The sequence below is a fragment of the Rhamphochromis sp. 'chilingali' genome, assembly GCF_963969265.1.
Source record: "Rhamphochromis sp. 'chilingali' genome assembly, chromosome: 2".
Taxonomy (NCBI): domain Eukaryota; kingdom Metazoa; phylum Chordata; class Actinopteri; order Cichliformes; family Cichlidae; genus Rhamphochromis; species Rhamphochromis sp. 'chilingali'.
In genome coordinates this window covers 62098071-62113988 of record NC_137930.1, presented here as the reverse complement: position 1 = coordinate 62113988, position 15918 = coordinate 62098071, and the positions used below count along the sequence as shown (strand labels likewise).

The following is a 15918-nucleotide window of genomic DNA, read 5'->3' as shown; positions in this document are numbered from 1 at the left end:
TTCAGACCATCTGGCAGAATCTATACTGGTTTCAGTCAAAAGCCACCTCTATCCTTAGCTACCTCACATCTTATTGACACTGTTAATGACCCTGATGACAACTCAATGAAAACTCAATATCAGCTTGTATGGAGGCCAGGGAACAACTTTCCTGGCCTGAAAAAAAAAAAAAAATAAAATAAATCAACAAAGTGCCAGAGACTTTGTTGCTACATGATTTTATTATTTTATTATTTTCCCCGCACTGGTTAGCTGATCAAACCCAAAAACAGCAACTTATATACAGCATGACAACATACCTGGTTCTTGCGATAGTCCTGTTGGGAGTGGCGTAGGATCCTGTAGCACAGGCTGAACATATACTTGTAGTGAGCATAGCGCTGGTCTCCCAGTTCCTCCAACCTTAGCATTGGCCCGTCGCCACTATCTGTAAATGAAGCCTTCAGGATGCCAAATATCTAGACAAGCAAAAACCACAATGCACTGATAAAGAACGGAACACAAAATGTTTTTATTGTAATTTAGCTGTATCATTCGTTGCAGTAGACTTTTGCACCGGGGCCTTTTTTAATACTTAGTACCAATCAGCACCTGTGTTTACATATTCCTGACCTGGGCAAGGATGTTTTGTTCCCGCATGAGTTTCTGCCGCTCCCGGTTGGGCGTGGATGTGACCACAGACAGAACGTCCTCTCCGTTGTTGGGCACCACACACACAAAGTAAACCAGGTCCTCCAAAAGCTTAGTCACAAACCTGAAATATGCACGAATGAAATATTACATCAGAACATGAAGTACGCACATCATCTGGTGTTACGTGTGTCGCGGTGCTTGCTTTTCTATACCTCCTCTCATTTTGAGTAATACTGGCGTTGAAACACTTCTTCACAGTGGACTCCAAGACTTTGTTTGCATCATTAGCAAAGTCCAAGTCTCTGACCTCTGATAGGGGAACAGACACAATGGCGAACGCTTCTTTGTCCTCTTTAGTAGAACAGGTGCCAATCTATTGTGACAGCCAAAAAAATATGTTAAGTAATCTATCCAGGGTTAGTGCGAGTGTGTGAGTGTGGCCATATTCAGACCTTGAGCATAACTGGACGCTCCTCATCTGCATCAATGGGGACGTTGGTGCTGGTCACCCAGGTGTTGGTGCACAGGTGTCTAAGTCTTACATAGGAGTTTCTGAGGAAGGACAATTTATTCACAGCATGAATGTCAGTTAATTATTTATCTGCGGTAAAATAATTAAAAGTGATCCATCCAGTAAAGTCAATTAACCTACATCCATTCTTAAATTGTTATTTTTAGCAGCAGCAAGACTTTGGGATACTGAAAGTCACAAATTCCCATTACAAAGCTAAAATTTCTGTTTTTTAACAGCTATTCCAACTTTTACTCCAATGGTTTGTGATTGATTTTTTTTTTACAATTTCAAATTCAAATTCAAATTTTATTTGTCACGTACACAGTCATACACAGTACGATATGTAGTGAAATGCTTGGACAACTACTCGTGACCTAAAGAAAACAAAAAAAGGAAAGGCTATGAATAAGATAGGAAATAAATATGCAAAATTAAAAAGGGTAAATTTAACTAGGAAGGAATAAAATATAAATTAAGGTTAAAAATGAAATAACTGTACAACACAAATTAGAATGAAGGGTAAATTTAACTGGGAAGAATAAGATAAAATATATAAATTAAAGTTGAAAATAAAATAACTGTACAACAAAATACACAATACACAATATAGAACTATATAAGAATGTATGAAGAAATCTAAATATAAATAAATATATACACAATAACAGCAGCTGTACAAGTATTAACTGGAAATGAAGAATATAGTGACCAGTGTTGTGCAAAAACAATGTCCAGAAAGTCCAGTGTGTGTGTAAGAACCATATGTGTGGGTCAGTACTGTGTGGTGGTGTGATTGAGAGACCGTATCGCCTGCGGGAAGAAGCTCCTCCTCAGTCTCTCTGTGTTGGTCTTTACAGACATTACAGACAATTTACAGACATTAACCTAGAATGTGTTCCACTTATTGTGAACTGGAATAACCTTTAATAACGCTGTTTTACTCCATCCCCCATGAGTCACTATAATTATTACTAACAACAAAATTTAAGTAATCTCAAGAAAAAGGGTCAGAAGTTAGAATTAGAAATGGAAGATTTTCTGACATGAGCTACTGTGAGCCTCCTGTGGAAGTTAAAGCTGTGACCTATTTTCTTTAGCGTTGCCTCGCGTGGGAATAACTGACCTGGGCACGAGACAGTCGGCACGCTGCAGAGTGGTGGCATCCAGCTCAAACAGAGATGAAATGTCATTCCCATGAGGAACAGAAACCAAGGTGAAAGCAATCCTTTCTGCTGCTTGATTCTTCTTCTTCGAGTACACAATATCGGTCTCATTCTGAAGCGTACACACGCACATACACACCCACAAAAACAAAGGAAGTAAACATTTGTGTGTGCAGTTTAAAAGCTTATATGGCACAGGCAAGTTACTCGTCAGTCAGAGTCTGTTTCAACTATCAGACTCAACACAGCACAGCAAGCGCAGAGTCGATGCTGGTTTAACTTGAGAAAAAAAAGAATCTCTCTGCAGAGCTCGGCTACGCAAATGGGTCAATTGAAGAAAGTCGTACAGAGTGCAACTCATTAATACACAGGTTAACGGGGTTATTGTGCAAATTATCCTCCTGAACCATTGCATCCACATGCTTATTTTTGTTGCTCAAACGTCTAAAAGTCAAAAGAAAATTGACTGAAAAGTTTTAAACTTTTAGTGACTCAAATTGTTCAAGTTTTTTTGGTTTGCTTGTTTTTTGGGTTAATGCTAGTTCCAGCTACTCATGATTGCTTTTAAATACAGCATGTAATATTGCATACATACAGTGGAGTTGCACAGGAAAGAAAAACTGTTTTTTTATGACATTATACACAAAGTAATTAACAGGCTAACAGGCTCTGGATCGGACTGGTAACTCTCAAGTGTATTGAGTGACTTCATGTATGTAAATCACGATGTTCTCCAAAAGTTGATTTTGTTCATCTGGACGTAGCGTTTTGTGGGAGAAACGTTTCGTCACTCATCCAAGTGACTTCTTCAGTCTCAGCTGACTGCAGGTTTCCCCAAATCTTATAAACAGTACATTTGCACAATGACTGAAACCAGCCCACTGAAGGAACAATGGGCTGGGAGGTCAGTTCCTTAATCTGAAGAAGTCACTTGGATGAGTGACGAAACGTTTCTCCCACAAAACGCTACGTCCGGATGAACTGAATCAACTTTTGGAGATTTACCTACCTGGATGATTGAGCATGCATCAAATCACAATGTTATTTTTATCCTGCTTTCCTGCACTTTCCTATTTTTTCTACACTTCACTACCATTCAAAGTCATTATCTTTAACTACTACTTCTTTCAGTTGCTCCTTTTTTAGGGGTCGCCACAGTGGATCATTTGCCTCCATATCACAACATCTCTAGCATCCTCCTGTTACACCAACCCTTTGCATGTCTTGCTTCACTACATCCATGAACCTCCTCTTTTCCTCTTGCCTGGCAGCTCCATATTCATCTCAGCGTCACCTCTGTAACCAGACCCGCCCCTCCAAAATACTAATTTCTAATCCTCTTACTCCCGTTCATCACCAGAGGAAAAAATCTTAGCATTTTTAAGTCTACTACCTCATGCTCAGCCTCCTGTTTTTTTGTTAGTGTCACATCTCTAAGTCATACATCATAGCAGGTCTCACTATATGTTGAAAACCTTCCCTTTCACTATCCTTCTGTCACAAATCTCCCTGTACACTTATTTCCACCTTTTCACCCTCCTCCGCACCCTCTTCTTCACCTCTCTTGTTCGCTGTAATTTCAGGAATTTAAACTAATCCACCTTCACTACTTCCACTCCTCAAATCTTTATCATTCCCTTATCTCCCCCCATCTCATTCACACCCATGTGTTTCATTCCTCTTCTCGCCAGTGCATTCCTCCACCTGCTACATACTCCAACTGCAGCTCACGTCCTCTGCAAACATAGTTCACTGGGAACCTAAATTAAACGAAAACCTAAAGTGCGAGTGCAAAAAAGGTAGTCTGGTTTTGTGAAAATAGCGATGAGAAAAAACAAATCAATGACAGTAATTCAGATTATTTCAATAAAAAAAATCTTCTTTTCTGTAGCTGCACTCAAAAAAACTTCGGATTACAAGATTAAACAGAAAGTTTGATTCAAGCGTTTCGTTGACTCTACAATTTTTCCACCCATGTAAAAACTTTTGATTGATCTGATAAACAGTTTAGCACTGAAGGCAGTAAAAAACTTTTTGTTGTTCTCCTCATGTGCAATCTAGCAAATCTACCAACATCCCAAGGCAATAATTCAAATTGTACTCGCATACCCAATGGAAAAAAGATCCAGTACATCCGGCTGCACAGTAAATATTCAGCCACGCTGAAATAAAATTGTAAGTATTGGCTCTGCACTGACATACCTAGTGTCAAGTTGTTGTGTTTTTCCATGCATACACCTAAATAAGACCTAATGTTGATTAATTGAGTACAAATTACACCGAAAACACAAAGAGCCGGGACTTCTCCGTGTGTTGTGTCAGACACTGCAGTACTTAGGCTCCTAAAGAGCGCAGATACTGCAGATAATGGTGAGGGTTAATTTCTCCCACTGTTCTCTGCATGTCAATGGGAAGCTCCCCGGAGCTGCCTCCATGCCTCAGCTTCTCCATCCTCCCACTCTCCTCCTCCCCTCCTCCACCTCCCCCTCCGCTCTGCTAGTGACTCACCCCACCAGCTTAGCACAGCCGAGTGGAGCAGAGCAGACAGCACGTCTGCCTCCCCTCCATCCCCTCTCGCAGGGCACCCCCACACACCCAGACGTTATGTAAGGAGCCCCCCCTGTGTCTGAAATTCAGCATGTGCATGAGAAAGTGTGCGAGACTGAGAGAGTTGGTGTGCATGCTCCTTGCATTGCCAGAATACAAATGTGCAAGCTCGCTAAGAGCTGAAAGAAATGTCTAGATATAGATTTGGAGTTTGGCAGAGTTTGTGTGTGTGCGAGAGAGAAAGAGAGAAAGGAGCTGGTGGTATTGCATAACCAAATAATGGGGAGACAGAGAAGTTTGAAGTTGCAACGCATTTACCTTAAAAACACAGTTTGAAGTTTCTCTCGTGTTAATTAACTCGTCTTATTTCAGTTGAATTTAGAAAAAAGAACAAGAATTAAACGTGCTCTAAAATTCATTAATACTGACAGTGCCTTAGTATTAAGAATATATAAGCAAAATTAAAGTAAGCCACAGTCTGATGTCAAGGGGGTGTGATAATACATGTAAATCAGCTTGTTTACCTGATTCACATCTCCTTTGGTCTCCACAGTTTTGGGTATGAATTCAGGGTTTACCTGCAGAGAGACGATGACCCGTCAGTGGCCTCAGATCTAGAAAGCTCTGATGACAGAGTCATTATCCTCATCAACACCTAAAACAATCTATTCAACAGCAACGCAGGGGTGATAGTGGGCATAACAATGGGAACACTGCCACCTACAGCACATCATCTAAAATCCTCTTCAGCTGTGCTCACTCAAAACTGAAAAGCAGGTGCACTCAGCTTGAACAATAAACACCATATGATTATTAATGTCAGCTGATTTTTAAAAGCAGGTAACATAAAAAAAAACCTCAGCTGCCAGGTAATTTCCAGTCGCCAGGTGTTTGAAGCGGAAGAGACTGTTCCACTGTCCAGCTCCGCTCCGACAGGGGTCATAGTGCACAACCTGACATAAGGACACAAAATAAGAAGCTTTAGTTGTTGTTTTTTATCAGAGATTAGCATGTTTTCAACAGTATCACTCCAAAGAATGTATTTCAGTGTCCAGCAGTTGAGAGGAGCTTTAATTATCTTGCTCACAGCTTGTATGTGAATTAGAGTACTGCACATATATTTAGACATATATCTGCACATTTAAAAAAAAAAAAAAAAAAAGACAGCTGGTGTAAAAGCATTGAGATTAATTCGCTGAATGTAACACCGTGCGGTTACATGACCTGGAAGATTATGAACTAAAAGTCACACTGGCATAAATGCCTTGATTTTAAAGCTTTTGGTACGCCAACATCATTTTGCACCGCAGTATCAGAATGAGTCAGCGTCATCTCTTACACACTGGCAAGAACACAAGAATATTTTGTTTTCCGCAGACTGTTGCAACAACATGTCAGACACTGATACAGTAAGAGAAGTATATCCTGGCACAAACAGAGGGACAACAGGAACTTCAACTAACTGCAAGCTGATAAAGAGGAACATGCAGCACAACAGACGGGTTTATACAGAACTAAAGACGAGCACATGTCTTACATAAAGGGGAAATAATGTCATAAAGTCATGATTGAATGATCTTTTTTCATGGCAATTTTAATATCTGCTTATCCAAATTGTGCTGAGCACAGTTTACAAGTCAGGATTTTACTCTGTTAAAGCCGTGCCTGGCAGTTACTTAGAAGGAGAAACTGCCCCCTGAACGCCAAGTTACCCCGGGGCTGAATTCACCAAACATACTATGGTCACATCTTCAGTCTGTTCTATGCTTTACCTCAATCTCCCACAGAGCCTTGGAGCTGGTAGCAGAGGTGGCAGACTGCCGCAGTGTGGTCCTGAGAAAAACGTACTGATGATCCTTGTACTCGTCACAGGTTAGAAACTTCTCCTGCTCAGCATGAAACAACCTCACAACGTCTCCCTGACAGAGGACAGCAAACAAAAACATGAGTGCTACATAGCAGAAAACTGCATGTTACACATTTTAAGACGCATATAATGAATGTGGTTCCATTAAAAATAATGGCTAACAAGAATATAAAGAAAGAGGGGAGGAGACGGGGGAGAAAAAAAAAGCATACTCCTTTTAGGACATCGTCCCTGTAGTCACTAAACTTCATGAACAAGGTGACTTTCCAGCTGGTGTTGCAGTTAACAGCATTGACCTAGGGCATGCACACAAGTAGAAGACAATCGGATAAATAAGAGTCATCTGCCGAAATCACTATGATGATATAGTAATAATGTGACATCCTCCTTTTAATACCCCGGTGCTGATGAAAAACAATCCAAGTGCACTAGTCTCACCTCTTTGCAGCCAAGGTTATCCAAAAGCTCAATGTTACTGGCGTGAAGCGGCTGTCCGGCGTTCACTGGCATCAGCACCACTTTGTCTCCAACCACCACCTTGAAACCAATAGAACAGTCAAATTACAAAAAGAGACCCTGTTTTGTCAATTTCTTGCAGTTTTCCAATAGCTTAACAGGAAAGTAAGAATGCATCCATGCAAAGGGTTTTTCAAACATCCCCATTTTTTTTTCTGGTCAAGGGTGCAGCAGCAAAACAGGCTGGGCTTCACTTGAGAGAGTGGTCGAGCCGTTCACAGCAAACAGATTTATTCATACCATGGCCAGAGGATGTGAATGCAGCATTCAAAAGACACGAGGACTTAAAAGTGCACTTCCCTTTGCTTACTTAACACATGCTTTCTAGTCCATAAAATAGAAAGCTGTAACAGACTCTACACGGTCAACTGTTTCTCCTCTTAAGCATCCACACACAAGCACGCTGTGGTATCAGGAACAGGTGGCCTGTGCTGTTCTGGAGTATTTGACAATATTTCAGCAGTGGCAAACAGCAGATAAAAAGCAAACCAGCTGACTAGATTTTTAACCTCAACCTGACAGTCTACGTGCATTCGAAATGGTGTTGCATCCATGCTTTTCCACAGTATTTTGTGTCAGACCTAACACATGTACACACATCATGCACAATCAGAAGCAATACCTTTAACCATAGGATGCTAAAGCCAAAGGAGAAGGACAAAATCAGAAATGTTACTTGAACAGGACAAACAATGAACTGACAGTCTAGACAGAGGGAATGTCAAGTTTTTGTACAGTACTTCATGTCTACAAAGAGCTGATGCCAAGGAGACAGAAACCTACATTGTCTCCTTCGCTGCGGAGCTTCCAGAAGGGCTGAATATAGAACCAGGAGCCCTCATTTCCAGCCGGGTCCAAAGAAACCCGCATGGCATTCTTCTCAAGCAAAGCAGGGAGTCGCTTATTCACCGTCAGGTACTTATTACTCTTTATGTGCAGGAGCTGAGACAGAAAAATTAGGCAGTTTAGACACTGGGAGAGCAGTGGAGGAGGATGTATTCAGACCATTTATCTATCATTGTTAGGGGGGGGGGGGGGGGGGGGGGGGGGGGGGGGGGGGAATGAGTGTGAAGAAAAAAGTCCTGCTTTGAAAATGTTCCCAAGTAAACGTAGGCAGGGATATGCAGTGAAATGGTCTCAAGGTTTGCATCATAGTTACACAGAGAAAATGCTTCTTATGTTCAACCAGCAGGTGACTAAAACAACATAAACACAACATAAAAAATGTATGTAAAAATTATTCATATGATTCAGAAGAAAGAAAAACCCAGAAAATGCTAAAACCATGAAATATTTAACATTTTTGCTCAACAAATCTAAGTTATAATCTGAATAATCATCTGGCAAAATGTGTATACTGCAGGTGCAATTTCTGATGATGCTTCAGAGAACAGTGCTGCTTTAGGTCTGCCATCTCGTCTTTTTGTCCTCCACCCTGCACACCACGCTGATATTAGATTCAACTAAAGAAAAGTGGACAAATGATGTGTTTTTGAGAGCCTGCAAGTAACAAGGTGCCTTCATAGGTCTGTGTGTGTTAACAATAAGCAAAAACATTCCTCTGAAAATGCTCAGGTACAAGGACTGGACTGAATGAGCCATCCGCTCATTTGTAGGATACACGAGCTACTCCACTATGTTATTTAATTTGACTTCATTTGGAGACATTTCCTGAATTCACTGAACAAACGAGGTTCTAAATTAGCCCGTGCTTTGAGTCAATACAGACAAATTGCTTATCCATAAGGCGAGTTAACTAAGGTAAGGGAACAATGGCCGGTACCTTTCACAACAGCAGTTAAATGTGTGGTTTCCCAATCCAACCATGCAGGCAAGAGTTCAGCAATGAGTGAAATCAAATACCAGCATTGTTTTTTAGAAACCTGCCTGAGGTGTCAGGGGTTAGATGACAGTAACAGAAGCTGGGTAAACAATAAAACAAACGGTAGGCTCAGCACACAACAGAGTGTAACACCATAGTTTAAGAGATTATCTCTACCTGGATAACACTGCTGTACTTGACAACTTCTCCAAGAAGTTTCTTGTTCTCTGAATCGTTCTGCTTCTGCTCCAGTTCTGCTGCATGCTGCGTAACGAAGCAGACGATTGTTAAAAAGGTATTACATACACATCCTTCCTCATTCCACATTTTGTTTACAAACGGAAAGGTTGTCCACACAAGATCAACGACCAACCCTACGCTACCATTTTTTTAAAAATATGCTGGATGGTCATAATAAACTGAAGTATGCTCTCTTAACCTCTCTGCTCTGCTTCGTGTGTCACTGGTCAAGCAGAGGAGACCCCCGCGGTGAATCAGAGAGCAACGGAAAGAAAATAGTTCAACTGACAGCAAAACACAGTAGAGGCTCTTACGCTGAGGTCTAAAGAAAAATTGTATTTTACAGTTAAATTAGCAAAGTGATGTTAAACTCAATAATGATGTTGGCTTACTCATAACACATTGCGTCTTATCCTCACGTTGACAAATAAAGCTTAATAATTTAACACTCGGAGTCCAGATATCTGTACTAGATGGAAAAACTGGATTGGTGCATCCCTGATTTAAACTGTAATTAGGCATAAATTCATGCATAATTGCTTCCCGATTGTCATTTGAGCTCATGTGCCCAACGGCGGTTCAGAGTACCCGGTCTTCTCGGCGTCCCTGGTTTGAGTTCTTGAAAGTACCCCTGCTGAGGGACTTCATTGCTTACATGGGCAACAACAGTGTGACCTAGAGGGCTGTGACTGGGAGGGGCGGCCTGTCCACTATAAACCCAATTAGTGTTTTCTGCTACAAACAGTCTGTCCACAGCAAACTCCATGTTCAAGAACAACAGGGTTTATAAGCGCACTTGGTACAAGGACATCCTAGGTCACACTCTGGTCAGGTTTTGTAATCATATCATTACATCTGTGGCCATGTTTCTTCTGTCTGTTCTCTGCTAATAGCCCCATTACAAGCAGAAAGAAAACAACTGCATACAAGTTAAAAAGTTCTGTAGAACTTTTAAGGCTTTGAAATGCTCATAAAATTAAAAATCCTCATACCTGTAACTTTTTAAAGAGTTCTCCTTGTGTGTTGTTGTTTCCTTGTTTCCCTTGTTTTGCCTTCCAGAACTGTTTCTGGGCCGAGTATCTGTTCATGGGACATACCTTGAAGAGGCAATCTGCAGAAGAGAAAAAAAGAAAAAGCAGTGAGGCTCACAGGACTCACCTGAGCCAGATAAAATGACACTCTAGCGTCTACATGTAGAGCTTGAAGCCTTGAAGTCATTTCAACACATCAAAGCTTATTTGTAACCCATAATGCAGTCTCAGAAAAGTCCAAGTTCACGTGTGTGCCCGCCCATGTGTGTGTGTATGACCAGAAACCAGTGTGACCAGTAAAATCCTACACACCTCTGAACTTTTTGGGTGGGTTGTTCAGGTCTCCAGCTTCAGGCTGGACAACACACCTATCATCGACAAGCCTGCAGAGAAGGACAAACATGAAATTGCATCAACATGATTACTATAGGTGTGTTATTACGGACTTAAACTCCTTTGAGAGCATTTTAATAAGCAGTAAACCACTCTATTATTGTGAGTGTGATATACTATAAGGTATATCACACTCACATGCAAATACATAAGGCAGAATCTCAAACTACAAATAATACCATGATTCGAATAGACAGTTTATAGCACTCCATGGGAAGAAAAGCTTTACTGTCTCTCTTCTCCATCACATCCATTTAATCCAAGGCAGTCCCAGTATCTGGATGTGTTTCTGGGTGGGGTTCATCCACGTTGGCAGTGCTTTGATCTCTGCTTTCCTGACCAACATAGGTAATGTGGTGTTGTGCTGAGATAAAAGAACTAGAATAAACTGACGTCAAAGTTTCTATGACTTTTACATGGGTCCGATTAAAACTGTAAAATAAATAGTGTCAGGATAATTTAAAATAAAGCTGTGAGACTGCACATTGAATTGGTCACGGAAGATCAGGCCTCTCTGTGAAGTCTTTTGTAGCTCATAAAGTGCACACTGAGCCACCTCCACCTGGGGAAACCATGTGGTTTCTGTTCAGAGTGGATAAGATAAGATAAGATAAGATAACCTTTATTAGTCCCACACGTGGGAAATTTGTTTTGTCACAGCAGGAAGTGGACAGTGCAAAAGTTATGAGGCAAAAATTAGAATACAATAAGAATAAATACAGTACACAACTGTACAGAATAGAATAAAATAAAATACTATATACAGTAGAATAAAATAAAATAAATATACAATAAGATAAAAATAGAATACAAATACAAATACTATATACAACTGAGTAAAAATACAACGATGACAGAAAGGATTATTGCACTTAGTATTATTGCATATGTATGGATGTGTGTGCTTGATCAGTTAAAGTCTTTATTATGGAGTCTGATAGCAGTGGGGAGGAAAGACCTGCGAAATCTCTCCGTCCCACACCGTGGGTGCCGCAGTCTCCCACTGAAGGAGCTGCTCAGTGCTGTCACAGTCTGCTGCATGGGTGATGAGGGGGCTTTCAATAGGTGTCATCCAGTTAACTGTCTTGTTCCCCCATATCCTCGCCTTTTATTTGCCACACACTAGACACGTTTCACTGAAAGGGTTAAGGGACACAGCAGGTCAGCAAAACTCGCCTTTCTGACACATCTGACGAGCACAGAGTTAAAGCTATGAAGTTGATGATGGCTGATAACTAAGGAAACAGAACCCAGTTCAGATTGGAAAAAAAGTATTAAGGAAAGAACAATTATAAGAATGCACATTCATCAACAGCCATTTAAAGTTATCTGATGCCATGAAGTGTATTCATTATGTACTATGGTGTCCTAAACTGGTTTAAATTGGTCCAGAAGCAGATCTTTGGCAGGCAAAAGCAGTGATCCCTTTTATTAAAAGTGTCCTTCTGCACACATCGTCTTTAAACTGCAAAATTTGGGCAACCTTTGTTAGCAGCCAGCACAGAGAGAGCTGAGGCTGAAGGTGCTTGTAAAAACCTTAATGGCTAAGAGCCCATTATTGAATCGGTGGGAAAAAAGCAAGCAGCGACAGAAAAAGAGCATCATTAAATAATGAAGGCTTATAACATTTCAGTGATTGTGGAGTTACAGGTTTTTCTTTTATGACTAAAATGCAACTTTAAGTTCCAGCTGTGAATTTCTTTGCCTCTTGTTGTGTACATAAGGAAGAAGACTCTGATATTTGATCTTACCAAACTACTGAACTAGTTACTTTATCTAAATCCGTATCCTGCCCATTGTTTGTTTTTATATATAGTGCCTTAAAACTATAAAGTGAAATTCCATTTCTTGCTGGGCAAAGGCACCAGAACATTCTGCAGAAGCAAAACTGAGACATGTGGAGAAAAAGGCCCTTTTGAGGCAAGAAGAATTCATGTAAAGTAAGCCTGTAAGGGAAATTATCACACTACCAAAGATGGTTTTTTTTGCAGTATTTGTAGCATGCATACAGCTTTCACTTTCCCCGAAGAGAAATGCTAGCATTTTTTCTGCAGGCAATGACACCAGCTAATGAATTTCTAAAGACTCCATAATCATCCCATTCCATTTATCTCCTCTGCACCACATTTTGAGTTGCACAAGTGCATCCATTCATTCCGTCCGGTGGGGAGAAACATAATGCAATGCACAATTCCTCCAATTCATACAAAGCTGGCAGCTTTGCTAAAGAGAGCTGAGCCATTTCCCTTTTTAAGTCACGGCAGTCAACCAGTCAATCTACAGGCTGTGTATTGCTTCCTTCAACACTGTATCAAAGTTACATCTAAATGAGAAACAATAGAGCCCAACAGGAAGAATTATCACAAGGCTAACTGGCTAAAGAGAAGGGCTCTCTGGGAAAGCTCATAAATAAGGAGGGCCGCAGAGAGCTGGGCGTTAGTACAAACAGAAAGACTCTGACAGTGCCTGACACTCTGTAACCAAGTTAAACATGAACCAAAGATAAATCTAGCAGGCTGGACACAGGGGAGCTAATTATAGCTATTGCCTGTGTTTAGTCGACTGAGAAAATAACACAGACAAAAAAATGAAATAGAGAGCATGTAATGCAAAGCAGCAAGTCTATGTAACTGCTGTTAAATGTTTTAAAGAACAGCGACGGGCAACAGAACAATGACTCATCTGCAAGAAAAGTGGATGCATGTGAACAATTTCAACACGAATGCATGTTTCAACTTGCTGATACCACGGTACTCTAAATGAGTCACACACATACTGATTAAACAGACTCTTCCAATGAATTCACTTTTGGTAAAAAGGTATGAATGTGAAAATGTTTGGGTTTTTTGGTGTTGCATCTATGCATCAGTTTCTACTGTTAGTTGCAACAAACTGGACTGATTGTTACGACACATTAAAATATGGGAAATCTGCCAGTTAAACTGCAAGACTTAAAAGGTCAGGTTGGTGATGTCACTTGGAGGTTAGCCAGCTTTTGAGAATTTGCAATGACAGGTGTGGAACTAACAGATTTGATGTTATTTTATGCAAACATGGACACGGTTGGGTAGATCAGGTTTAATTGCATTGACAGGGGTTGCAGCTCTGGGAGGATCTTGAAGGCTCTTTGCTTTACTTGCTGCTTCTCTTTGGGCCTGAGTGAGCTCTGGCACAGCAGCGTCCTTGATAAAATTCTCAGGGCACCAGTCAAACTACGTGAGCTATTGAAAGCACCTTGGTGGTTCAGCTACCCAATTTCGCTGTGCAAGAAACTGCACAATGACAATATAAAGCTCTAAGTCTCTAAGTCTCTAAGAAAGGCTGATAAGAATTTAATTATTTTCCCTTTGCAACAATAGCAGGCGTGAACAATCGTTGCTGTGCACTTTTGCTTTTTTGAAACTTACAGCCTCTGTGTACCATGTAGGGTGCCGTCACTTCGATTTGCATTACCACACGCCTTAACAGTTATGGGAGCTTTTCATTTAAAAGTAAAATATCGCAGCTTAGTTCACACCAGCAGATAAGTCAGGAAACAGCATTGCATTCAAGGGTTACACACAGTTCGGCTTCTATTTGCTCCAAAACTCTACAGATTATTTGAGCATCTGATGTGAGGTACCTGTTGGCAGGAATGACTTAAAGCAGGACAAAGGAGAGAGAACAAGAGTTGGGGAAAAGGAGAGAACATGGGTGGGGCAGAGCCATTCCTCAGGGCCAATCAGTGTTTCCACACTCGTTCAGCAGGCTCAGAGGCCAGAGTGTAACCCGGAACCACCGAGGCATTTCACCTTGCACTGAAGCTCTCAGCTCATGAGGGGCGACAACCAAACAAACTGTGTGTGCAGCTTCTTCTTTTTCTGCACTGCTTTCCAAAGAAAAGCTGTTTTATTTTCACCAAGTAAAACTGATAAGTAATCTACTGAGTGCAAGTGCTACAACATAGGAAGGAGTCAAAACCAATGGTTTCCTCATTTAAAAAAAATTATCCTGAATATCATTATAATGACACAATAAACACCAATAAATTAACAATAAATGACAAGAGCAAACGGGAATCAGTGAAAAGGTTTTAAATATCTAATATGACTTTAGAACGTTTTTCTTCTTTTTAGCCCCCACATTCACCTTGCACCCTCTCATGTTTATCTTGCAATCCACCAGATTCGTTTTCAATCTGTACATGGACTGCAAAGAGATGACTTCAAAGCATGTGCAACATATAGAGCACACTCATTCCTTCACCTAAACAGGAAGAGTCTAGTCCTTTATTTAAGTGAACACTATAAATATTTGAACATCATCCAAATAAGAGGTAGCCTAGAGCTTCACTCGGTGTCAATTTATTTTGTTAGACGTGGTCTATTTAACAGGAGGAGTGGCATTCAGGGTCATTGGACATTTCTTATCTTAACGTCAAATGAATGAACAACTACTCTTCCCTCAATCTGGTCACCCTGACACCTCCTCGTGCCTCTCTCTGGGCCCCTGAACCATATGTTGGTGACCACAGTAACAAGAATCCGCTCGCAGCCTCTCGCGAAGCGTACCTGGGCAACACGCTGGTTTGCATTCCTGTTAGATTTGCGTAAACGTGAAGAATTTCCTGAGAAGGAGCAGTTTACGCGCCGATGGGCCTTGACCGCAGGTCGCACTTTAGGTTTTCACTTGTTGGATTTGCATAAAACATACATTTGAAGAAGTTCATGCCTGATGTAAAGTGAAAGCAGTTTTTAAGCGTGCATACGGGAGGGTTAAGCCATGGACTCTTGAGTGATTAGAAATTGAGATAGAAAGGAGGAACGTACCCCAAAGTACTGATGAAGCCATTCACCGAGCCTTCCGCGTACAGAGACACAATGTCTCCAATGTGAAGAAAACTGGATCTGTGCTCTGGCATTTTCACCGAAGATATGTTTCACACTCGTTCTTGCTTTTCCATTTATGAACAAATCCACACGTTACAGCGCCTCCAGTTTGGCATCAGCCATCAGATTCGCCGTCATTCTTCCAGATCTGCCGCTCGGCAAAGTCGATCGAGTAAGGTGAAAGCGCAAGAGGAAAAACAAGCAGGCGAGTTTGAGAAAAGCGCTGTGTTTTTGCACTTAATCAACTTCTTCCTGTATGTCAGAGAGACCCGCAGTCTTCACATCCACTCTTCGGGGGGAGGAGACTGCCGCTGTCACGGCTGT

At 41.0% G+C, this 15918-nt stretch overlaps 1 protein-coding gene across 1 annotated transcript in view; it reads right to left on the bottom strand.

Moving 5' to 3' along the window:
• Nucleotides 1-15918, bottom strand: part of itpr2 (inositol 1,4,5-trisphosphate receptor, type 2) — a 61994-nt gene extending 46076 nt beyond the window's left edge. Inside the window, exons 1-15 of the mRNA XM_080874091.1 lie at nucleotides 15535-15918; nucleotides 10646-10716; nucleotides 10295-10413; nucleotides 9240-9326; nucleotides 8024-8182; nucleotides 7163-7261; nucleotides 6937-7020; nucleotides 6630-6776; nucleotides 5715-5810; nucleotides 5382-5435; nucleotides 2271-2422; nucleotides 1086-1185; nucleotides 846-1006; nucleotides 613-754; nucleotides 300-458 (exon numbers count right to left, since the gene is read on the bottom strand). Of these exons, the coding sequence (XP_080730217.1) occupies nucleotides 300-458; nucleotides 613-754; nucleotides 846-1006; nucleotides 1086-1185; nucleotides 2271-2422; nucleotides 5382-5435; nucleotides 5715-5810; nucleotides 6630-6776; nucleotides 6937-7020; nucleotides 7163-7261; nucleotides 8024-8182; nucleotides 9240-9326; nucleotides 10295-10413; nucleotides 10646-10716; nucleotides 15535-15626 (1722 nt within the window). The 5' untranslated portion in view covers nucleotides 15627-15918. The remainder of the gene's footprint in view (nucleotides 1-299; nucleotides 459-612; nucleotides 755-845; nucleotides 1007-1085; nucleotides 1186-2270; nucleotides 2423-5381; nucleotides 5436-5714; nucleotides 5811-6629; nucleotides 6777-6936; nucleotides 7021-7162; nucleotides 7262-8023; nucleotides 8183-9239; nucleotides 9327-10294; nucleotides 10414-10645; nucleotides 10717-15534) is intronic.